Source organism: Culex pipiens, chromosome 3, assembly GCF_016801865.2.
Source record: "Culex pipiens pallens isolate TS chromosome 3, TS_CPP_V2, whole genome shotgun sequence".
In the NCBI taxonomy this organism is placed as follows: domain Eukaryota; kingdom Metazoa; phylum Arthropoda; class Insecta; order Diptera; family Culicidae; genus Culex; species Culex pipiens.
Genome location: NC_068939.1, coordinates 59,385,591 through 59,406,787, shown reverse-complemented (window position 1 = coordinate 59,406,787; position 21,197 = coordinate 59,385,591). Strand labels below are relative to the sequence as shown.

Below are 21,197 nucleotides of genomic sequence, written 5' to 3'. Positions count from 1 at the left end.
TTATCTCACAACACTTTTTCTTATAATATTTTGCTTTTATGACATCTTCATCTTCTTCATCTGTTTCTTCTGCAGCCATCTCTCTTCGTTTTTTTGTTAGTTCGTCTTCCGCGTCCAAATATGCCTGTAAGCGATTTCGGCGGCGGGTGTGCTTAGAAAGCACGGTCTCGAATCCATCGTTGTCTTCTTCGTCGATTTCACTTGTTTCCATTGCATTTTGTTCTGGTTTACTATTGTTGCTTTTACTGCTGCTGCTGCTTGGCTCGGGTTCAATCGGTTGTGTACTGCTTTTTTGGTTAACCTTTTTACTCGAATCCGCACATTTTTTGTTCTTTGCTTTGAGTTTGCAAAGCGATTTTTTGCCTACAATCGTCACTGCTGCAGCAGCATTGTTTACAGTGATTAATTTCGGCATTGGCTGTTTCAGCAACATCCGCAGGGTCCGAACTCCATTTGGGATCCCTGGGAAGAAGTTAATCCAGCGGTCGTTGGTGATGGTCAAAACTTCGCCGTATTTACTCATCACTTTGACTACGTCATCATTGCTTATGCCTAGAGGTAGGTCAAGCACACGAACTTCCGTAGCGTTGTTGTCCAGGTAAATCGGGATTTTGCAACCCTGATATACCAGAGGTTTGTCGATGATGGACGAGGCCATTGCTGAGTCGGCGAACTGCAACACGGCTATTTTTCTTCTATTGCATAATTGCAATGCTCGCAAGTTTTCTTGGTTTACTTGAAGGTCTGCGAGAAATTTTTTTACAAGCTTTGGGCTTGGTTGGTTTTGGAGTTGACAAAAATCCAGAACCACACTGTTTTTGTCTACGGTGCACATTTTAAAAAAAGCGGCGACGCGCACACAAACTGCGGACTGGCGTTGAGAATGCGACTTGTAAGGTCGGCGGTTACTTTGCAACTGAGTGGCCCGAACTGTTTACTCAGCGAACAAATACATCGTGAAAATTTGTGTCTACTCCGTCGCTCGACGACACTCACACACTACCATGCTCAGCGATGCCAGCGCGGCAGTCTTTTTGTCTTCACGCCCTCAGTTTGTCATCAATTTGATTTTTTCTTGGTGGAAGTTTCTTCGAAAGGTGTCTATAATGTTATGAAATCAAAATGAATGCACAATTTAAATTGATAACATTGATTTTAGGCAACCCAAATCAATGAGTAGGGTAGAGTAGTCATCAATGAGACACGGGGAACAATGATAAAATGGCTCTCACAAGTCGTAGTTTTAACCAATCAGGCTCATATTTGGGGGAAAGGTGTGTCTACTGGATACATGTCTGCCATAAAAGTGGCTTTGGTTATGGACGCTCCCTTGAAAAGTTATTCATGAATGTTTGATTCTGGGGTGTAAAAGTAAATTATGCACAAAAATTACTTTTTCGCTCGTAGGCTGCCATTTACACCAAAACTAATATTTCTTCAAATTTCTTTCGACGTTCCATAGGGATTGAGTTGGGCTACAATGTCCTTTCATTAGATTTGGCCAAAATTTAGAATATACCCAAATCCAGGGCTGTCTCATTGTTCCCCACTAATTTCAGCTCATGGGTAACAATGAGACACTTTGATTCTTCTTCACAAAACTTTTCAAAATCGATGAAAATCTTTCAAAACATGAATTAAAAGTGATTTTTGGCATATTTATAGAGTTTAAACTTCATTTAACCAAAAATACAAAGATATTTAGTATTAATATATGGATTTTACAAAATTTAAATACTTTTTAGTGTAACTTTTGTTAATAAAAGTTTCATGTTGGCAAAATTGCTCTAAAATGTTCAAGGCAAGTCACCTGCAATGGAACAATACGAAAACATGATGTTTTACTAGAAAAATGTTGATTTTCATAGAGTGTCTCATTGTTCCCCAACTATCTCATTGTTCCTGCCAAGTGCGTCTACAATGAGACAGTTGAATAACTCTGACTGTAGATGTCGGATCGATCTCATATTTTGGTCAATGTTAGAACACATTAAAATAAAGATGATGCAACAAAAAGCTCATTAAAACATGCTGATGAAAAAATTAGAAAAATCGTTGAAAGTTGAAAACCAAAAGTGTCTCATTGATGACTACCCTACGCAGCGCATCAGAGAAAAAATGTGTTCAGTTCAGAGTGATCGGTGACGTTCGGCCTGCCTGAGCCGTTCGGAGACTGAGTTGATCAGAGAGTAGAAGAGAGAGTGTACGGGAGCGAATGGTGTGAAAGTGACAAACAGTAGGAATTCATCAGGGCAGTATCGCGTCGCCTGCTATTTGTGCTCGCGAATGGAGTGGTTGATTTTGAGCAATCAGGACCCTTGATTTTAACAACCAGAACTCTGGAGCAACACGAGAAAAGAGCGGATTAGCATTTTGACACTTTGAACTATTTTGCTGTTCCTCAAGCTTCAGGTAACTTTTTCTCAAAACTCGTAATGGGAAAAAAGGCTGACCTCCCCAGCTATCATTAAACACTATGGGTTTTGTAAAATTATTGCCTCTTGCCTGGGAAATTGCAAAAATAGTTGCAGCTGTCAAAATGCTTATGCGCCCTTTTCAAATGTTGCTCCAGAACTGTTTTGCAAATTCTCAGATAACTATTTAAAGAATTAAAAAAATTGTCTCGTATGCATTCAAGTTTTGTAAGGATTTTAATATCTATAGCCTTTTCATTCTCAAATAGATTAAAATAGTGAAGGAACCTTAAATTTAAAGTAAAGTGAATTTGAAAATTGCACAACATATTAAAAAAATTATTCATGAAAATAATTTTCAAACAAGTATGCTTGGGATTTCAGACTTTTCCCGACTTTTTGACAGAAAATCTCAAATTCCCGACTTTTTCCCGACCTTCTTCCGACATTCCCGATTTCCCGACTTGAGTGGCCACCCTGAAATAACAATCTGCTGATTCATAAAAAAATATTATAAAAATTTGGGTCAAATGCATGCCACCATAATCATTCAATATTGAATAGGATTTTTAATGTCTTAGGTCTTAAATAGCCTTTTCATTCTCATATAGATTGAAATAGTGAAATGAACCCGAAATTTAAAGTTAGATGCTAAAGACGAATTGAGTGAAATTAATTTCAAAGTATGTATGTATGTATGTATGATCCCCATACCCGCAGGCAACTTGGTCCTGGAACACATGTGAGCGCTAGGTGAACAATTCGATCATCTTTTACTCCATAATCTGTACACCCACGTGCATAAGTTTTTTTGCACGAATTTTATTGCTACAAACACCGGCGCATAAATCAAAATCATTCCCCTTTTCCCTCCCCAAGCGCCGGAAATTTGTAGCGGGTGTAGGGACACTTTGCATAGACGCCCTTGTTCCCATCACGTCACTGAGGGTATGGAGCGACGAGAAATTAATAAGCATGCCCCCTTAATCGAACCTTCATTAGAGAAGCAGGCAATCCACAACTCACAGCGAACGACCAAGGGAACACCCTACCGCGTATTTAATGGTAATTTGGCGTGGTTGTCTTGAGTGGTTTGAGCGAATGTTAGAATATTAGTGAGAGAGTTTTATGTTTTATAAAAAGAACGGGCTCACCAAATAATGTATGCTTCAAGACAGCTTCATTTGAGTTCCGGGAGTTGTCCGATTTTATAAACTTGCGATCCGATGACCTCCCTTCAACAAACTTAAAACAGCCAACCACGACGTTGCCGACGGACTCCACCGTTGTCCGTGGAAGTGAACCGGATGAAGTTGCTGCTGCTGGAAAATCTTGATTATGATGATTCTTTCCGTTTGAAGCCGGGACGCTGCTTCGATATCTGCACCAAACTCCTTTTCGAAATTCCAGAAGGTTTTGTTCCAAATGCTCCGCTGGATACAACTGCTGAAGCGCTTGTCCGTGACCACCAAGTTTTCCACCGGATATTGCCAAAAAAGGGCAAAATTAAGTATTTATTATATTTTTTGGAAGAAAATTTGAAGCACAAAATTGACAGCGAAAAATATTTCGATCCGCACACGCGCATGGTTTACTTCGATCCCCAATTGAGTGAAATTAATTTCAAAGGTGTACAAAATATTTCAAAATTATTCAAGATTAGAAAATATTTTTTTTGCAACTCCATCGTGAAACTACTTACTTTTCCTGTCATTCTTGAACGACGAAATAGCCTACTTTTCTGTACCAAAAATAACAGAATCGAATAGCAACACTTTTCAAAATAAATGCTGAAAAGTTCTACTTTTCAGCACTGAAATGGGTGCTGAAAAGTTGAACTTTTCAGCACTTGTTTCGAAAAGTAACACTTTTCAACATTTTTTTGATTCAAACGATTTATTGACAAAATACATGAAAATTTGATTTATAATTTTACATTGATTTTTTCAGCACTCGTCGTATTTATCCAACTCGGTGAACCTCGTTGGATAAATGTACGACTCGTGCTGAAAAAATCTTCTTTTTGCAACTTGTTGCATAAACTACTATTAAACAAGGATGCTTGGGATTTCCGAATTTTTCCCGACTTGAGTGGCCACCCTGAAAATAGCTTTGCTGGATTTTAATATTTTAGGGATTCTCAAATAACAGCTGAATCGACTTCACACACCACAGAATAAAAAAAGACACGCAACCTTTTTTTTAATATTTCCCGTGAGGATTTTTATTTGAATTGTTTTTGATTATTTCTATATAATAGAGCTTTTTTTACATTTATTTATAAAACGTACTTATTTATGAGAGTGTTTGCTGTCCGTTTTCTAACCGTACCGAAATTCCTGCTGTTTCTTCCCTTCCTCCTTCGACCATCTATTTCGACTGAATCCCCTTGCTTGAGGGGGGCGCGCGCTCGCTTCTATAAATCGTGATAAATAAGTAAATAAAATCGTAACGCGTATGACAAAACAACGAGAAAGCATGGGAGTGACACGTGACGCGGGGGGAAGCGCATTCAAACTTGACTGTGACTCGAATTCGTTCAAAATTAAATAGAAAACAAAACAAATCCCAAGATACCATCCCTATCTGTTTGTGACTGATGGGAGGGGGACATTTTTTTCCTGTGTGCGTGCTGCTGCTAGCTTGGTTCTTGCTGTCACTTCCGGTTTTACCACTTTCTTCTTGCTTCGGGTTGTGATTTGAGTTTTTTTGTTGTTGTTTTTGTTTCGGCGTGTAGAAAATATAAAGATTACTGTTAAAATACGGCGGTTAAAAAGATTTAAATAAAAAAGGGAGAGGAGGACTTTCCAGACAGTAGAGAAAATACGTTTTTTCCTGTTTGCTCTGTGTTTGTGGCGTGGGTTTGTTTTGAAGAGGGGAGAGGGGGAGAATTAGGGTGTTCTACTATGCCTTACCAACTAGTAGTAATAATTAATCTTTAATAGTATTTGCTTTTTTTCTCTTCTAATCGTGTATGATCCATGGTTGCATACATCGTACGCTCTATGTTTTTCTTTCCTTTTCTCTTTAGAGCAAGTGTATATAGTTCATGTATATACAAGGGGGAGGGGGGTTTGTTTTGCTGAAATTGTGTGTTTGTGTGTATTTCCACAGTTTTGCATACACCGTTTGCGTTTTATCTCTAATGCTACCGAAAGTTATCACCTAGCTCTTAAATCTGTCCTTACGAAATATAGTAAAATTCTCAATCTTCAATGTTGTTGCTGTTTCGTTTTCTGCTTTTTTTTTTAGAAAAAAAATAACAACGAATCCTTCTTGCTCTAAACTCTGCTTATTACAAGGTTTCTGTTTACGGTTGTGTCGTGTTCTGGGCTGTCGCTGTCCGTTTGGATTTGTCGCTGTCGTCGTCCTCAGAAGAAAAGGATTTCGTGGGGGGGTGTTTTTGTATCTGTCATTCTTAATTACCGAGCACGTGCACGTCGTCCTGTTCCTTTTCCCGCTGGCGCACCGCCACGGCCGTTTCCACCAACAGGTACAGGCATTTGAACTGATCCTTGTCGTCGCGGATGACGCCTGAAAAATTGGAAATAATTTCACGTTACTAACTCTTCAAAGCTCCAAAGCTCATCCCAGCTCACTCACCTTTAACCTTGACGGCGGTCGTCGTGTGCTGGGAGTTGTTATTGCTGCTGCTGGTGTTGTTGTTGTTGTTATTGTTTATATTCGATGACGAAAGCACTGCCGTCGTCGTCGTCGCCGACGACGAATTCAACGACTTCGCATTCGACGTTTCCACTGTCGCCGCCGCCGCCGTCGTCGTCGGCGTGCTCGTAGTAATAAGCTTCCTCACCGTCGTCCCCGTCTTGCCCAGCTGGATCGGTGTCGTCACGATGGTGGTCCCCGCTGCGGCTGTGGCCGCCTTGACCACGATCGGCGTGGACGCGCTGTTGTTGCTCGACGCTGCGTTTGTGCTGGCCGCGGACACCACCTGCACCCGGGTCAGCCCAGCGGGAACTGTTGACAAGAGAAACGAAAAAAAAGGACGAAATTAGTGATGAAGCCCATTTGCGAGCCTAATCTTTCTCTCGTTTCAGCGATGTTCTGAAGAACTAAGCGAGCGAATCTAGCGAAACCTAGCGCGAGACAACAACAGGCGCAAAGTACCTGATTTGGCGAGCACTTTTGTGGCCGTGTTCGGTGCGGAACGCTCTATTAGGTCAGCAGAAGGAACAACGGAAACCGAAGAAGAAGAAGAGGGAGAAACAGAAAAAGAAAAACATTTGTTACAACAAAATTAAAAAGAAAGAAGGAAAAAAATACTAAAAGCGATCCATACATACCGGAGGCGTTGCCCGTGCTCAGGGTTTGGGACGACGCTTGCGGCAGATGGCTGCTGTGTGTCGTCGTGGTGGTGGTGAAGTACTCGTTGACGGGGCTGTCCGACGCAATCACTTCCTCTTCCGTTATTCTGGAAAGGAGGCAGACACGACCGTCTTGTTGTTAGTATTTTCTTTTAATTTCTTTCCCAGTTGCACATTTATTCAGACATTCAACAAACAACAACCGGTGGCACAATCTTCAAGAGAAGAGAAAAGGGTAAAGATTTGCGGAAACATAGCTCAAAAGTGCAGAAGACCACCTAAACTACCAAGCTTGCGAAAAAAAAATGTATGCAAAATAAACTAGTTTTCCAAGGATTCACTGAACATGTTGGCAAGAATCCCACACACACACACATGCGTTTTCTACACATTGCGTTTAGCTAAGTACGGAGCTCGGCAGGAACACGGTCACAAAAAGTTGCGAATTCTTTTCGTTTCTAAAATGCTAAAATTCTTAACTTCTATTTTTTTTAATTCCTAATTTCTAAAATTTAAAGCTTCTGAAATACTAAAACTCTAAAACCCAAAATTCCTGAAAATTTAAAATTCCAAAATTCTAAAATTTTAAAATTCTAAAATAAATTCTTAAGGGTGCACAGCAACGAAGGAAGTTGTTGTCTTCTTTTTTTTTTTTTTTTTTTTTTTTGGGAGGGTGGTCCAGCCGCACATCGTTGATGTTGAAACCTCTAAACTGGGCCCTCGTCCTGTCACGTCCGTCAGTAGTCTTGTCGTACATTACAACTAGAATCAGATCTGCCAATGAATTAGTACACTTCGACCAAATAAACACTGACGCTGTATGGATCTGACTCTAGAATAAATGCACAGTTGAGTGTTATTCATAAGTCCAAAATGTTCAATTATTCATTTAAGTCCAAATATTCATTTGCTAACTGTTTTAAATTGAAAATCTAAACTTTAATCTAAAATCCTCTAAACTTAATGTTCAAAAGTAAACGTTCCTTTAACTGTTGTAGTACTACTTTTATCAAAAACAATAAAAATTTATGAACTGATATACAAATAGGACAGAATCGCGATTTGAAAAAGAAATGACCATTTACGTCAAAAGATCCGTAGTTCCTCGATTCGCAACAATGGTCGATACAACCATAATCCGAAAACCGTTAGTTCAACAGATCAACGAATTTTGTTCGATATCATTACATTATTGATTGATCGAGACTCTATGGACAATTTGACATAAAAGAATGCCTAGTATTCTACATCAATCAAAGTTTATTGACAGCATTACTCTAACTTAATAATTGCAACTAAATTTAACATCAAAAAGATTTGGAAAGGATACAGATCTATTTTAAATGCTAATGCTAAGCAACAAATCAATTGTACTATCCTGAAGTCCCGACCTAAATCCCACATTGTGATAGTGAAAAAGTCACAGAAGCAGCGGTGTCTTGTGCAATTGTGATATTTTCACTATCGGAGAACTACCTAGTTCACGAAGACAGCTTATCGGTCAACGCTTAAGCCCTGGGGCTGCGGCAAAGCGAGTTCTCGTAGCATGAAGTGGTGTCCATAGTGCTTATAAAAAAGAATTTATACCCAAATTTTAACTAATGCACTAGGATCAAATCATGCCCCTTGACTTGACAAGGCCCAGGGAAATTCTTAAGGGTGCACAGCAACGAAGGAAGTTGTTGTCTTCTTATTCCAAAATTGTCAAACTTACGGACCCAATCCTGCAACAACGTAATTGTAAAAATAGTCAAACTTTGTTGTAAATAACTTTGTGGACAGTACATTAGGGAATGAATATAAAAATGTTTCGATAGTACCCGTAATTTTGAAGATACTAAAATGTCTGTAACAAAAATCTGGGTGCAAAAGCTCTGGTTGATGTGCACCGTTAAATTATAAAATTCTAAAATTCTAAAATTCAAAAATTCCAACATTCCAACATTCTAAAATTCCAAAATTTTAAAATTCCAAAATTTTAAAATTCCAAAATTCTAAAACTCCAAAATTACGAAATTCCAACATTCCAAAATTCCAAAATTAAATTCTTAAATTCTTAAATTCTTAAATTCTTAAATTCTTAAATTCTTAAATTCTTAAATTCTTAAATTCTTAAATTCTTAAATTCTTAAATTCTTAAATTCTTAAATTCTTAAATTCTTAAATTCTTAAATTCTTAAATTCTTAAATTCTTAAATTCTTAAATTCTTAAATTCTTAAATTCTTAAATTCTTAAATTCTTAAATTCTTAAATTCTTAAATTCTTAAATTCTTAAATTCTTAAATTCTTAAATTCTTAAATTCTTAAATTCTTAAATTCTTAAATTCTTAAATTCTTAAATTCTTAAATTCTTAAATTCTTAAATTCTTAAATTCTTAAATTCTTAAATTCTTAAATTCTTAAATTCTTAAATTCTTAAATTCTTAAATTCTTAAATTCTTAAATTCTTAAATTCTTAAATTCTTAAATTCTTAAATTCTTAAATTCTTAAATTCTTAAATTCTTAAATTCTTAAATTCTTAAATTCTTAAATTCTTAAATTCTTAAATTCTTAAATTCTTAAATTCTTAAATTCTTAAATTCTTAAATTCTTAAATTCTTAAATTCTTAAATTCTTAAATTCTTAAATTCTTAAATTCTTAAATTCTTAAATTCTTAAATTCTTAAATTCTTAAATTCCTAAATTCTTAAATTCTTAAATTCTTAAATTCTTAAATTCTTAAATTCTTAAATTCTTAAATTCTTAAATTCTTAAATTCTTAAATTCTTAAATTCTTAAATTCTTAAATTCTTAAATTCTTAAATTCTTAAATTCTTAAATTCTTAAATTCTTAAATTCTTAAATTCTTAAATTCTTAAATTCTTAAATTCTTAAATTCTTAAATTCTTAAATTGCACCAGAAATTTAGGCATTTTTAGAGTCATATTTTAGGATAGAAACAAATTCCTTGAAGAATTCCTAAGAATTAAAAAAAATGATTTATTGTTTTCAATATTTTTCAAGCTATATTTTTTTGATTTTTTGCATTGTTAAATATTCGATTTTTTTACTTAAAACGAACTTAAAAAAAATGATTTTTATTTTTTTTATTTTTCAAATTTTAAATTTTCTTTTTTTTAATATTGATACATAATTATTTATATTTTTAGTTTTCAATGAATTCTAATTTCCCTTTTTATTCAATTTTGACCTGAAAATTCATTTTAAATTTTCTTGTCAAAGTTTTGTTTTTTTGTTTGCTGCCAGACAATTCAATGCAATGCTTGATGTTAAGCAAAAAAGGGGAGCGGAAGGTTTTTTGCTGAATTTCCAACTAAAGTTCTTTTCTCTGTAGTTATTAGTCGCTCATGCAAACATGGCCAGTTGCGAATTAACGAATCTAACAAAACCTAAGCTATGAAAAAAAGAAAAAAAAACTTATGTCTAAATAATTTTTCACGAAACTTACTCTTCTGGAATTTCGTCGTCCTTGTCGTTGGCGTACCGGATGATGCCGTCCCACTCGGTTTGTTCGGTTTGCAGCTCTTCCTCCTCCTCCGGGTACTCGTACTCGATGTTGCTCTCGTCCGATCTAAATAAAAGCGACCAGAAAAATGAATTAGCACAATTGTTTTTCAAACACGGAAGCGAGACAGGCAAAAGGTGAACCTTTTCGGTTTCTTCGAGTGCTTGACAAAGGCTTGAATTTTCCTGCGTCTTTGATATTTGGTTTTCTTGAGGACAGAGCGGAACACGGGCTGCTGGGCCCGGTAGGAATGGATATTGTAGGAATAGCTTCGAGTGGTTAGTTAGTGGGAGGATTCAACTAGATTAGCGTATTTGCTCCACTACTCACCGGTAGATTATGTGGTCCTCAAAGTCCACGTCCTCTTCGACCTTCACCAGACCGGCCGGCGTCTGCACGTACTGCTGCCCGATGCTGGAAGTAATAATGTTAGGTACGCCCTCCTCGATGACCTCCTCCTCTTCGATAATCTCCTCGGTGGCACCGACAATGACCTCCGACGCCGGGCTCATCGTGATGGGGTTCGGTCCGGACATGTTGGCCAGCTGGTTGTTCAGCTTTTTGCCCCGTCGCGAGATCGTGTAGTGCAGCGGGTCGTGGCCCTCCCGTCGGATCATTTCCGGCAGGATTCGCCGCCGCGCGTTGATGAACCAGTTGCAAACCTGCAGCACCGTGAGGTTGGCCTCCTGCGACAGCGTCACCTTCTCGGCGTCACTCGGGTACGCGTTGTACCGGTGCTCGTACAGCCAGCGCTTGAGAATCTTTACCGAGTGTTTGGGCAGGTTACCGCGCCGCTTCCGGATCGAGGACGAGTTGTTCGGACTGATGCCGTCCATGTCCAGGTCGCCCTCATACTCGGTTTTGAAGCTGTGGTCACCCTCGACTTTGTAGTGTTCACCGTCCGAACCCTCGGTGTCCTCGGCGCTCGACGCCGGCTGGAAGTTGAGCTCTTGAGCTGCAAAGAAAAAAAAAACAAAATTACTATCACATTCAATTTTGACCATCCAAAAATCACCCAAAACCCACTATGTGTGTACATTTTCACAAACAGCATAAAAGCTTTAGCCTCTCCAGCGGTGAAAGCTTTTTTTCCCTTCAATTTGACAGGTGACGCGACGCCGCCGCCGTCGCTCTCTCACGCTCTCTTGCGTGATGTTGAACGTCAACAAGAGAAGACAAAAAAACATCACGCACACTCGATCGAGTGAGCTTTGCTTGTGTTGGTGAGTTTTCCCCTCACGTCACGTAGGAAACGTCAAAATCATCCGTGTTTGACGTGTAAAGTAAGGGTTGCCAGGAATTATGAAATGGAATTTTGTTTAGAATTTTTTTAGCACCCAATAAACTATTGTCTTTCATATCTTGACTTTTTTTTGATAAGGTCCTATAAACAAATGTAAACATTGAGTGTATCCCTTTCACACCTTATGTCAAAGTCCATCGGAGTAAGCGGGATACACTCAATGTTTACATTTGTTTATAGGACCTTATCAAAAAAAAGTCAAGATATGTTTATAGGACCTAATAAAAAAAAAAAAAAAACTCTAGATTAGGGTGGGTACGTTTTTCAAAAAGTTCTCGGATCAAGTTTTAGTATGGTTCCCCTTGTAGGGCATGCCCATAGGGACTTTCATGTCAAATATCAGCTCATTTGGTTGTAAACTGGCTGCGCGCATCAGGGTTAAAGTTTACATGGGAATTACTATGGGAAATTGGAACTTTTTGTTCAAACGCTCCTATAGGTCTGGGAAAATCGCGCGCCAACTTCTGGTATGGTCAGGCCTATGGGGAACGGTCCGGAGAACACTTTTCCCGGAGAGAGCATATGGATTCGTCGTCCCTAGACCTGGCGCATCGGAAAACAATCCGATGTCTCCAGAATCAACGGTTTTCCCTCAAAATGCACCAAATTTTCCTTAGCATGCTATGAAAGTTTGATGAACACCGCGACGCCATACGTCAGGCAGCTACCACGTGGGTGAAATATTTGCAAAAAAATACAAATTTGCTATGCAAAGATTCTGAATTCGACTAAATAATATCAGGATTGCTCTAAATGATCATTTTCTAGTTAAAAGAAGGTTTGCAATTGAATATTCCAGCCGTTTCTCACCCACGTGGTAGCTGCCTGACGTATGGCGTCGCGGTGTGCATCAAGCTTTCATAGCATGCTAAGGAAAATTTGATGCTTTTTGAGGGAAAACCGTTGATTCCGGAGACATCGGATTGTTTGCCGATGCGCCAGGTCTAGGGACAACAAATCCATATGCTCTCTTCGAGAAAAGTGTTCTCCAGACCATTCCCCATAAGCCTGACCATACCAGAAGTTGGCGCGCGATTTTCCCAGACCTGTAGGAGCGTTTGAACAAAAAGTTCCAATTTCCCATAGTAATTCCCATGTAAACTTTAACCCTGATGCGCGCAGCCAGTTTACAACCAAATGAGCTGATATTTGGCATGAAAGTCCCTATGGGCATGCCCTACAAGGGGAACCATACTAAAACTTGATCCGGGAACTTTTTGAAAAACGTACCCACCCTACTCTAGATATGTTGACATATCGAATTTATTTTTGCATTAAATTAAAACTTAAGTGATTTTTCTGTGGCATGCCTTTAAACACTTTCTGGGTTTATGCATATTTTGAAAGTACCTTTTCCTAATAAGCTATCTCTCCAACAAAAATAGAGCAAAAGTTATTCAGTAAAGTTTGCTTAATAATGATTTTAATAAAGTAACATAAACATAATCTTTGGCATCAGCAGTGCCTGTTCATATAGCCCTGCCAACCTGTCAAATAAAAGCCTACATGAGCATCGTGACGAAAAAAAGCATCATAAAAAAGACGCAATTTGCCGATGAAAAGCGAATCATAACAAAGCTTCCCTTCCTCTTCCAAAAGGCGCCATGTACATTCGGCAAAGAAAAACGAATCATAACAAAGCTTCCCATCCAATGACAGCAGGGTGATATAGCCCACTAAGAATTTTTTTTCTTACAAACATTCAATTTTGAACTTTTTCTTTAAAAATATTAATTTAGTTTAATTTAAATGATGTGAATTTTTTTTACAAAGGTTAGTTAAATTTTCTTAAAATAGGTTTGCAATAAAAAACAGATTTTGAAAGATTCCATTTCCTACTAACTCAAATGTTGTTTACAGATTATTGTGTTTTTATCAGATAATTGATTTTTTTGAAATAAATTTTGACATAAAAATATGTTTTTGACAAAACAAACATGTTCAACAAACACATGGATTTTTGTTTGAAATTCAAAGTACCTAGAATTAGAAATCCTTATTCAAACCCTAAAAAAAAATTCAGATTTTGTTCTATTTTTATTTCATATTTAGGCCGTTGCAAATATGTTTCAAAGTTTATGTAATTTATTATAAATAAAAGATGTGAAACTTATGGAAAAAATGATTTAAAATTGTAAAAGAAATGGAAAAAAAAAATAAATGGCATTACTGCTTGGAATTTTAAGTCTATTGATTATAAAAATTAAACCATTAAATTTATTCTTGATTTTAAGGACTTATCTAGATTTTAAGGATTTTCATTCGTTTTTTGACATTCATAGAATTTATCGATTTTTGACGTAGACTTACGTCTTTGTCGAAGGTACTGGGGTGTCATTCCAAAAAACCTGGGCCGAAGGCCCTGGATTACTGCGTCATCCGTCAAACGCTTATATCTTCCTTCCCTCTAATCGAATCGACACGATTTATGTGCCATTCGATTCAAAAATTATTCAGCAATTTGTTATAAAACTTTCATTGTTGGCAAAATAGTTTAACTATTGAAACAATTGAATGTTTTAAAATGTTTTCAAAATGCAGAGATTTTGCAAGCAAAATGAGCGCTTCCCACTCACGGACGGGAATGTCAAGTACCTATTTTGAGGGGAAAATCATCCGAGCAACGCGACCGAGTGTCGGTCGCGAAAAAGGAGGGGAAGTAGCGGGCCGAAATCATACATAAGAACGCGCGCCAGAGCCCATTCCATCATTCACGTCTCAGACGTCGGACCGGCAGCAGCAGCAGTAGCAGCAGGAAAGCTCAGCCCAGAGCAGCAGCAGCAGGAGAGAGACCAGAGCAGCAGCAGCAGGAGAGAGGGACCAGAACTGGAAAAGAAGTGCGCATCGCCTTCTCGTCGTCACCGTCAGCCAGTTGCCTCTCGATGGCCGGACCGTTAGGATCTTTCGTGGTTGCTGTGGTTCGGAGGTGCTTCAATCCCCATCCCTCGTCCCACCCGGGACGAGGCATCAACAAGATGAGGCGCGCGCCTGCTGCCTTCCGCCGAAAAGCCTCTCGTGGGTCAAGCCTTGGTTGTTAAACAATCGGGACATCCAACTAGCTCGTCGCATTCGCGGCGAGCGCTTCTGAATGATTTACGTCTCATCAAATTCTAGTGTTGAAAGAGTTGCCCTCGTCCCACCCGGGACGAGGCAGCGAGATTGCACAGCTTTCTGAGGCTGCTCTCGCCCCCAACCCCTATGCCCCCTCTCCCCCTCCCCCCATTCGGCTCGCTAAAATTCCTTCGTCTCTTTCTTTCCTCTCTTTGCCGTTCGAATGGGTGTTCCTTCCAATATATATAGCTAATTCTTCAAATTAATATATGGAAAACCCACATGTCCACATATCTAAATTTTACGTAAGTCTACGCCATTCCGGTTATGTCTGTGACATAACTACTTTGACTTTTTTCTATCTGTATTTCTGGCATCACTGCCAAACAGTTACATTGGTGTGGGTGAGCAAGAAAGAAACTCACCAACACAAGCTTCAAGATTTGACAGTTTCTTCAATGTTTGAAAAATACAAGTTTTTGACATTAATTTTTTATCAATTTGAATTTTTACAAAAACAAATCTTGGTCAACTAGACCGAATTATCAAACAATTTTCATAATATGAGATTGTATAAATTATAGACAGCTCTTTGAGCGACCCGTAAAATTCAAACGACGCAGTCTTTTTTCCACTCGCACCGCCATGTTGGAAATCGTGCTGTCATCCGCTTCCAGCCTGTCATGTTCGAGAAAAAATTTCGTGTTTGAATTTTATACAAGTTTTTCGGTAAATTTCACGTAGCATTCCTAACTTTCATGAATTTGCATCTTCTTAATAGGTTGAGCTTGTAATTTAGACAATCAAATGCTCGAAAAAAAAAACGGGAACCGTTTTGACGATTACATTCCGGGTGACAAAGGTTTGACATTTGACAGACAGCCGCCGCTGCACGACCAAAACGAAGCTCGACGAATTATCTGACAAATTATGCAATAGATTTTGATAGATTCTCTTGTTTACGAAAGACGCGCGACGACAGTTGCGAATCAAAATAGTTCTGCGAGAGGAGTTCCCGTTCCGAGCCTCGGTTACCTTCATTTTCCTGCTGCAGCAGTTTGGCTTGGTAGTGCGCCTCCCGGGCCAGGTCACGGATGTCGGTCCGCTTGACGGTCTGCACCGTCGTCGTCGTTTCGATCGGCACCGACGTGATCTCGTACTCTTCGTGGTGCAGGTCTTCGGGAGAGAGGATGACCTCCTCGGTCTCCACGATTTCCTCTATTTCCTCAATCTTGACGGCTTTGGACGGCGACAAGCGCCCCGACTGCTAGGCAAAGATGCGTCCAAACGTTTGTGCTCCGGGAAACCGGATCTTCGCAATCCGGTGCGCAATTTGAAGTTTTTCGCTTCCTCTCAGCCGCGAAGCCTACTTGGATTCTACGCCGCTGTTTGCCTAGCAGCAGCTCAAAACTCAAGGCTTGCTGAGTTTTTTCCGTCCTTCCCCGCACCAACGCGAAGAACCGCGCGCGACCTCCACGCACCCCGCTTCCACCAAAGTCCACTTTTCACACGAAATTTTCAACCCTTCCGCTGGGGTCGATTTCCGCCGAACTTCGCCACAAAAACACCGCTCCAACGTTCGCGTCGCGGCGGACCAACTTTTCCCCAACTTTCGCACCGATTTCCGTCACTTTTCACCCCCGAAAAACCACTTTGAAAATCGCGACACTTTTCCTCTGCAAAAGGAGCTAGCTGTCAAAAATGTGATGAGCAGAGAGGAATAACAAAAAGCGCTCCACACAATGCAACGCGAACTGTCAGAATGACAGGCTTCAAGCGGAGCGTCCGCGGCAAAACCGAAAACGCAGCGAGCGACGGCCGAAACAAAATGGCGGACCGACGACGGCGCGCGCGAGGAGCGAGAGCTTTCGGGCGATGCGAGCGACGACGGATCGGGTAAATAAAGCACGCACACAGCGGCGGCGGCAGCAAAGTGACAGGCGAGGTGGAGCGTGTGGCTGTGTGGGTGAGATTTTACGATTTGGGAGGGGAGGTATGTTGCGTGTTTACAAGCATAAGAGCATGGGCGGCGCGTTTTTTAGGGGGGAGCTGGATTTGATAAAAATGTATGAAATTTATTATTTTATTTAAAAACATTCTTGATTGCAATTTGGTTGAGCGTTTTAGCAGAATGCTCAGAAAAAAATCAAATCAGCTTGAAAAAAAATGGCAATTAGTTGCATGGCTCATTTTTTGACTTTCGATATTTGGCCAAAAAAAAACAAAAATGTTACAAGGAATAAAATGCAAAAGTTTGACAAAAAGGTATGCGTCTTTAGGGTGTGATAACAAAATCGTAATTCCAGCACAGCAATTTTTCAGTTCCTTTTGGGATCCTAAACAATTTTTTCCCAAATTTGTTGCATGGTAAATTGAATCGCTTTACGCAAAGTGGGGACTTAACCAATCGTTACCAAACTTTGGGGCGTTGTTAAGGACCCTACACTGAAAACCCAACCATGGTAGTTGCTACCATATTATAGGGTTAAATTGAGCACACGCACCGACGTATTTTTGCTAAAAACAATCCGTGCTTGGATTGACTTATTAACGCAGTCAGTTTTACTATGTCGAGAGCGGTATGGTAATTTTAATCCTCCAATACCGAGATAATGATAATGATTTCGTAATTGCTACCATGCAATTTTGTGAAAGTATGGTACATTTTACCATATTTGCGTTTACTTTTACCAAAAAGCCACAGTTAATTTAATAAGCAGCATTTTTAGCAAATGTTCTTAAAATTACCATGGTCGGGCTTTCAGTGTATCAGGAACCAAAAAGTTGCTGTGCTAGCTTAATTTGGACATCTTCATTTTTTTTTCCACACAACCATATTACACCCTAATAGGCATGTTTCACGAACATTATTTGCGCTGATTTGAAAACGTCAGAAATTTTTATAATAATTCAGTTTAAAATAAAATAAAATTTATAATTTACTTGGCTGTTCGATGGAGTTGGAGTGGAGTTCGTTTCCGCGTGAAAACCACGGTAAAAGTTTCTACCGAGCTTCAAATTTTCAGTTTAAGCGGTATACGCACATCGGAAGGAACCGGTCAAGAAAAATTTCAAATGGGCAGCAGCGGCAGCGAGAGCAAGCCAGAGAGGGTAAAGAAAAGCCCCAAGAAAACGCTCCCTCTCCTTTGTTCTGCTGTTCGTAAAGCTGTTTCTTGACCCCTTTCCTTCCGATCTCCATACTAGCCTTTAGATATGACTGTCAGCTTGATTATTGTTGAAATGTCATCGAAAAATTAAAAAAATATATTACTTTATTTAAACCCAATATTATTTTTTTACTAAAGTAAGTTTGCTTATCATTGGTGGAAAGGTATTGCACACTTTGCACCAAATTCTCCACCCTTGCAAATCATAACTGCACACCAAATATTTGCACACTTGAAATCCTACCCCTTCTCCCCCCCCCTCCCTCCCTCCGCTCGCCTAGAGTGGAGCGTGTCTCGACTGAGCTTTGTTGCTTTCGAACACTTTAGAACAGTTTCAAGCTAGGGTGTGTGTCTTAGACAGTTTTTTTTCTGCTGTAGTTTGAGTTGTGCACTTTTGTATAGAGCTTTCCACAAGTTGCACGATTGTCTAAAAATCGCTGCAATCTGTAATAGCTTATTATGAGTACACTTAAAATATTCAATAATCCAGAAAGTGTCAAATGTACATGATGACTTTTGAAATGTTTCTTACAATATATGTCAAACATAAAAAATAGTTTAAAAAATCGAAGAAAATAAATGAACTCAGTGAAAACAACCAAAGTAAAATGGAACAAATTCAGACAACTTAAATAATTAAGGAGCACACTGTTGCGTGTACAAATCGTTATACAAATACTATTAAATCGATTTGACGTTTTCCAGCGGTATGCGCGGCGCTTGCGTATTCGTAAGTTGACGATCTGAAGCTGTCATTGGGTTGTATTTATTTCGTGAAAAATGCATAATATTATTCTCCCAACTTCGTTTCGACACAAATACAATCGTGTTTGCCAAACACCAAGGCAACGACTACGCTATTTACTGATGTTTACCGAATTGACGTTTTGACAGCTGTCAATTACTGGAAATTTATCATTTATTTCTGTACCGTTATCGACAGATCTATGCTTAAAAAATATACGAGTTAATTTTGTAGGTCGTATATAATGATTACTTAAATTATCTCTATGAACAATTTCGATGATTTATACGCTTTTGGAGCTATTGACAACAAACAAACAGCTTAAGGCCACTTCCAAAATGGCTACCAATCTATACATTTTCACAATAAAAATTGATAGCAGTAAACTTACTAAACATTAAATATCTCATTTTGAATGTAGCAAAATAACCAAATCACATTAAGTATTCAAATGAAAACATTTGCATAATTTTTACAAGCTCATAATATTACCGCGAAATTTGAGCTGTCATTGACACAAAGCTCAAAAAAAGCTTTTCTGTTTTTATTTTTTCTTCGGCTTTGAAAACAATTTTGTTTGAAAATTTTGCAAAATTCTTATCAATTTCTTTTGATAAATTTATTGGTTTAATTTTTGCTGCAATATATTTTGTTTGCAGTTGTATTCAAATCATAAATTTATTTGTTTCATGGGTAAAAATGGCAGCTGATAAAAGTGGTAACACACACACATAATTTCGTCCAAAAACCAAAGTTAAGCATACAAATTTGAACTTACCCATCATTTTTCCAGTGTAAAATGCAAACACTCACGAATTCACAAACAATTACAGTTTAAAAACACGCACTTAATCACTATTTTCAAGATTTTTTCCCGAACCAAAACTCGAATGTTTATTTATGGACGCTGAATTTGACTTTTGAAATGTCAAATGAAGTTCCCCCTGAAAATATTTTCCTCCCGCGACGACGACGATGACGGCTGGGCGAAGAGATGCACCTCCCCTCCCAGAAAAAGAAGGAGAGCATATAAACCGGATCGTAGTGTGCGTGAGAGGGTTTGTTTATGTTGCGTACAGATGTGTGCGTGATTTTCCGGTTTGGAAGTAAATGTGTGTGAGTGGTGTCAAGCAGGAGCTGTCAAATCGAAAGCTCTCTCTCAGCATTTTCCAAGTCCAACGTTGCCACGTTTTCTCGAGTGATTTTCAAAAATTATGCTGCTGCCGTACTGTGTGTGCACTTGAGGTGATTAGTACGAAATTTGAGGTTGTTAAAAAAGTACCTTAATCGAGAAGGATTTTCTCATAGATTTGGTTTATGTTAGTATAGGGAAGATCTTGAGAAGAACAATTCGGGAGTTTTTTTAAAAAAGGTCCTATAAACAAAATTTTGATTATTTTACTTTTTGGGTGTTTTTAAAACCAAACACCCAAAAAGCAAAAAATCAAGATTTTGTTTATTGAGCCTTTTCAAAACTCTAGAATATATTTAGAAATTAAGATACACTCTAAAATTTGAAATTGAATAATATGCTTTAGATGAAATAAACAGTCTTTTGATCATGTTTATTTATCCAAGTTATAAATAACTGAATATTGATGCAGATTTTTTATAATTATTTTAATTATGACAATACAAACTTGCAAAAGCTTTCCGAATCTGCAAACGCAAGTTCATTTCTATACTGTGATTTTTGTGATTAATATTTTTCACTAAAAAAGGTGTTTTTTCGATTTTTATTGAATCTGCCGTCCGTAGTTTATACGTGTTAACAAAATTTCTAACACTTTTTGAGATAATCATAAACCGGCATCGTCACCGGCTTTCGGGAGGCTGGCCCGTTTCGTTAATGCTGATGATGTCCTTTACGGGCCGTAGCTGGCCCACCGGATTTGACCAGAAAGTGTGGATTTTTTATACAGTCATTTCTAGGAAGACAAACATTGACGAGAAATATTGGCAAAAAATAAAATATTTAAAACTTTGGCCAAATATTAAAATTTAAAATTAAAAAAACATGTAAAATAAATAAAATAATTTAAAAATAATAAACACAAATATTTTTATTACAAAAAATACAGCAAAAAATATAATAAAATAAATTACAAGCCAAGGCTAAACATGATTTTAAGTGCAGGAAAATGCATTTTAAATTATTTAAAGTTGATTAGACTTCTTTTTTCATTAAAATTTCGAAGTTTTTTTTTAAATAAAGGTTTTCCCACTGATTTTTGCGAAACACTTTACTAATTTATTTCATTCAAAAATTCAAATTACTTTAAAGAGAGACTTACTTACCTCAACTATTTTAGCTGTTTTAGTTTATTTAGTTAGAGCTTAATTGTTTAACTTTTTGCACCTCATGTTTGTGATTGGGTCATCAATTACAGTTATTAGCATTTTTTAGCAAGTTTAATTTAACGTTTCCTGAATTCGCAAATTATTCAACATTTTAACTTTAAATTGGTATTTAGTTTTTCTATGTATTGAATTGAACTCATCAAGTGTCAGTTATTGATCACATATATTTTTTCTAATACATATAAAATTAATAATTCTCAAAATTGACGGGAGTCTCGACTAGGGCGTCCAATTTTCCCGGGTTTTGAATTTCCCGGGAAACGGGAAAAATATTTTTGGAATCCCGGGAATTCCCGGGATCCCGGGAAATTTTTGAAACAGTCATAA

The 21,197-nt window shown here is 38.0% G+C and overlaps 1 protein-coding gene across 1 annotated transcript; it reads right to left on the bottom strand.

The window, feature by feature from the left end:
• Window positions 1-4,611: 4,611 nt before the first annotated feature.
• LOC120417638 (iroquois-class homeodomain protein irx-4-A-like) lies at window positions 4,612-20,435 on the bottom strand. The gene is made up of 9 exons (XM_039579751.2): window positions 20,430-20,435; window positions 15,633-15,864; window positions 10,574-11,198; window positions 10,187-10,309; window positions 6,716-6,843; window positions 6,540-6,584; window positions 6,018-6,389; window positions 5,841-5,948; window positions 4,612-5,099 (listed from the first exon to the last, which is right to left on the bottom strand). The coding sequence occupies exons 1-9, from the start codon at window positions 20,433-20,435 to the stop codon at window positions 5,083-5,085; spliced, it is 1,656 nt and encodes a 551-aa protein (XP_039435685.1). The 3' UTR covers window positions 4,612-5,082.
• Between the last annotated feature and the right edge of the window lie 762 nt (window positions 20,436-21,197).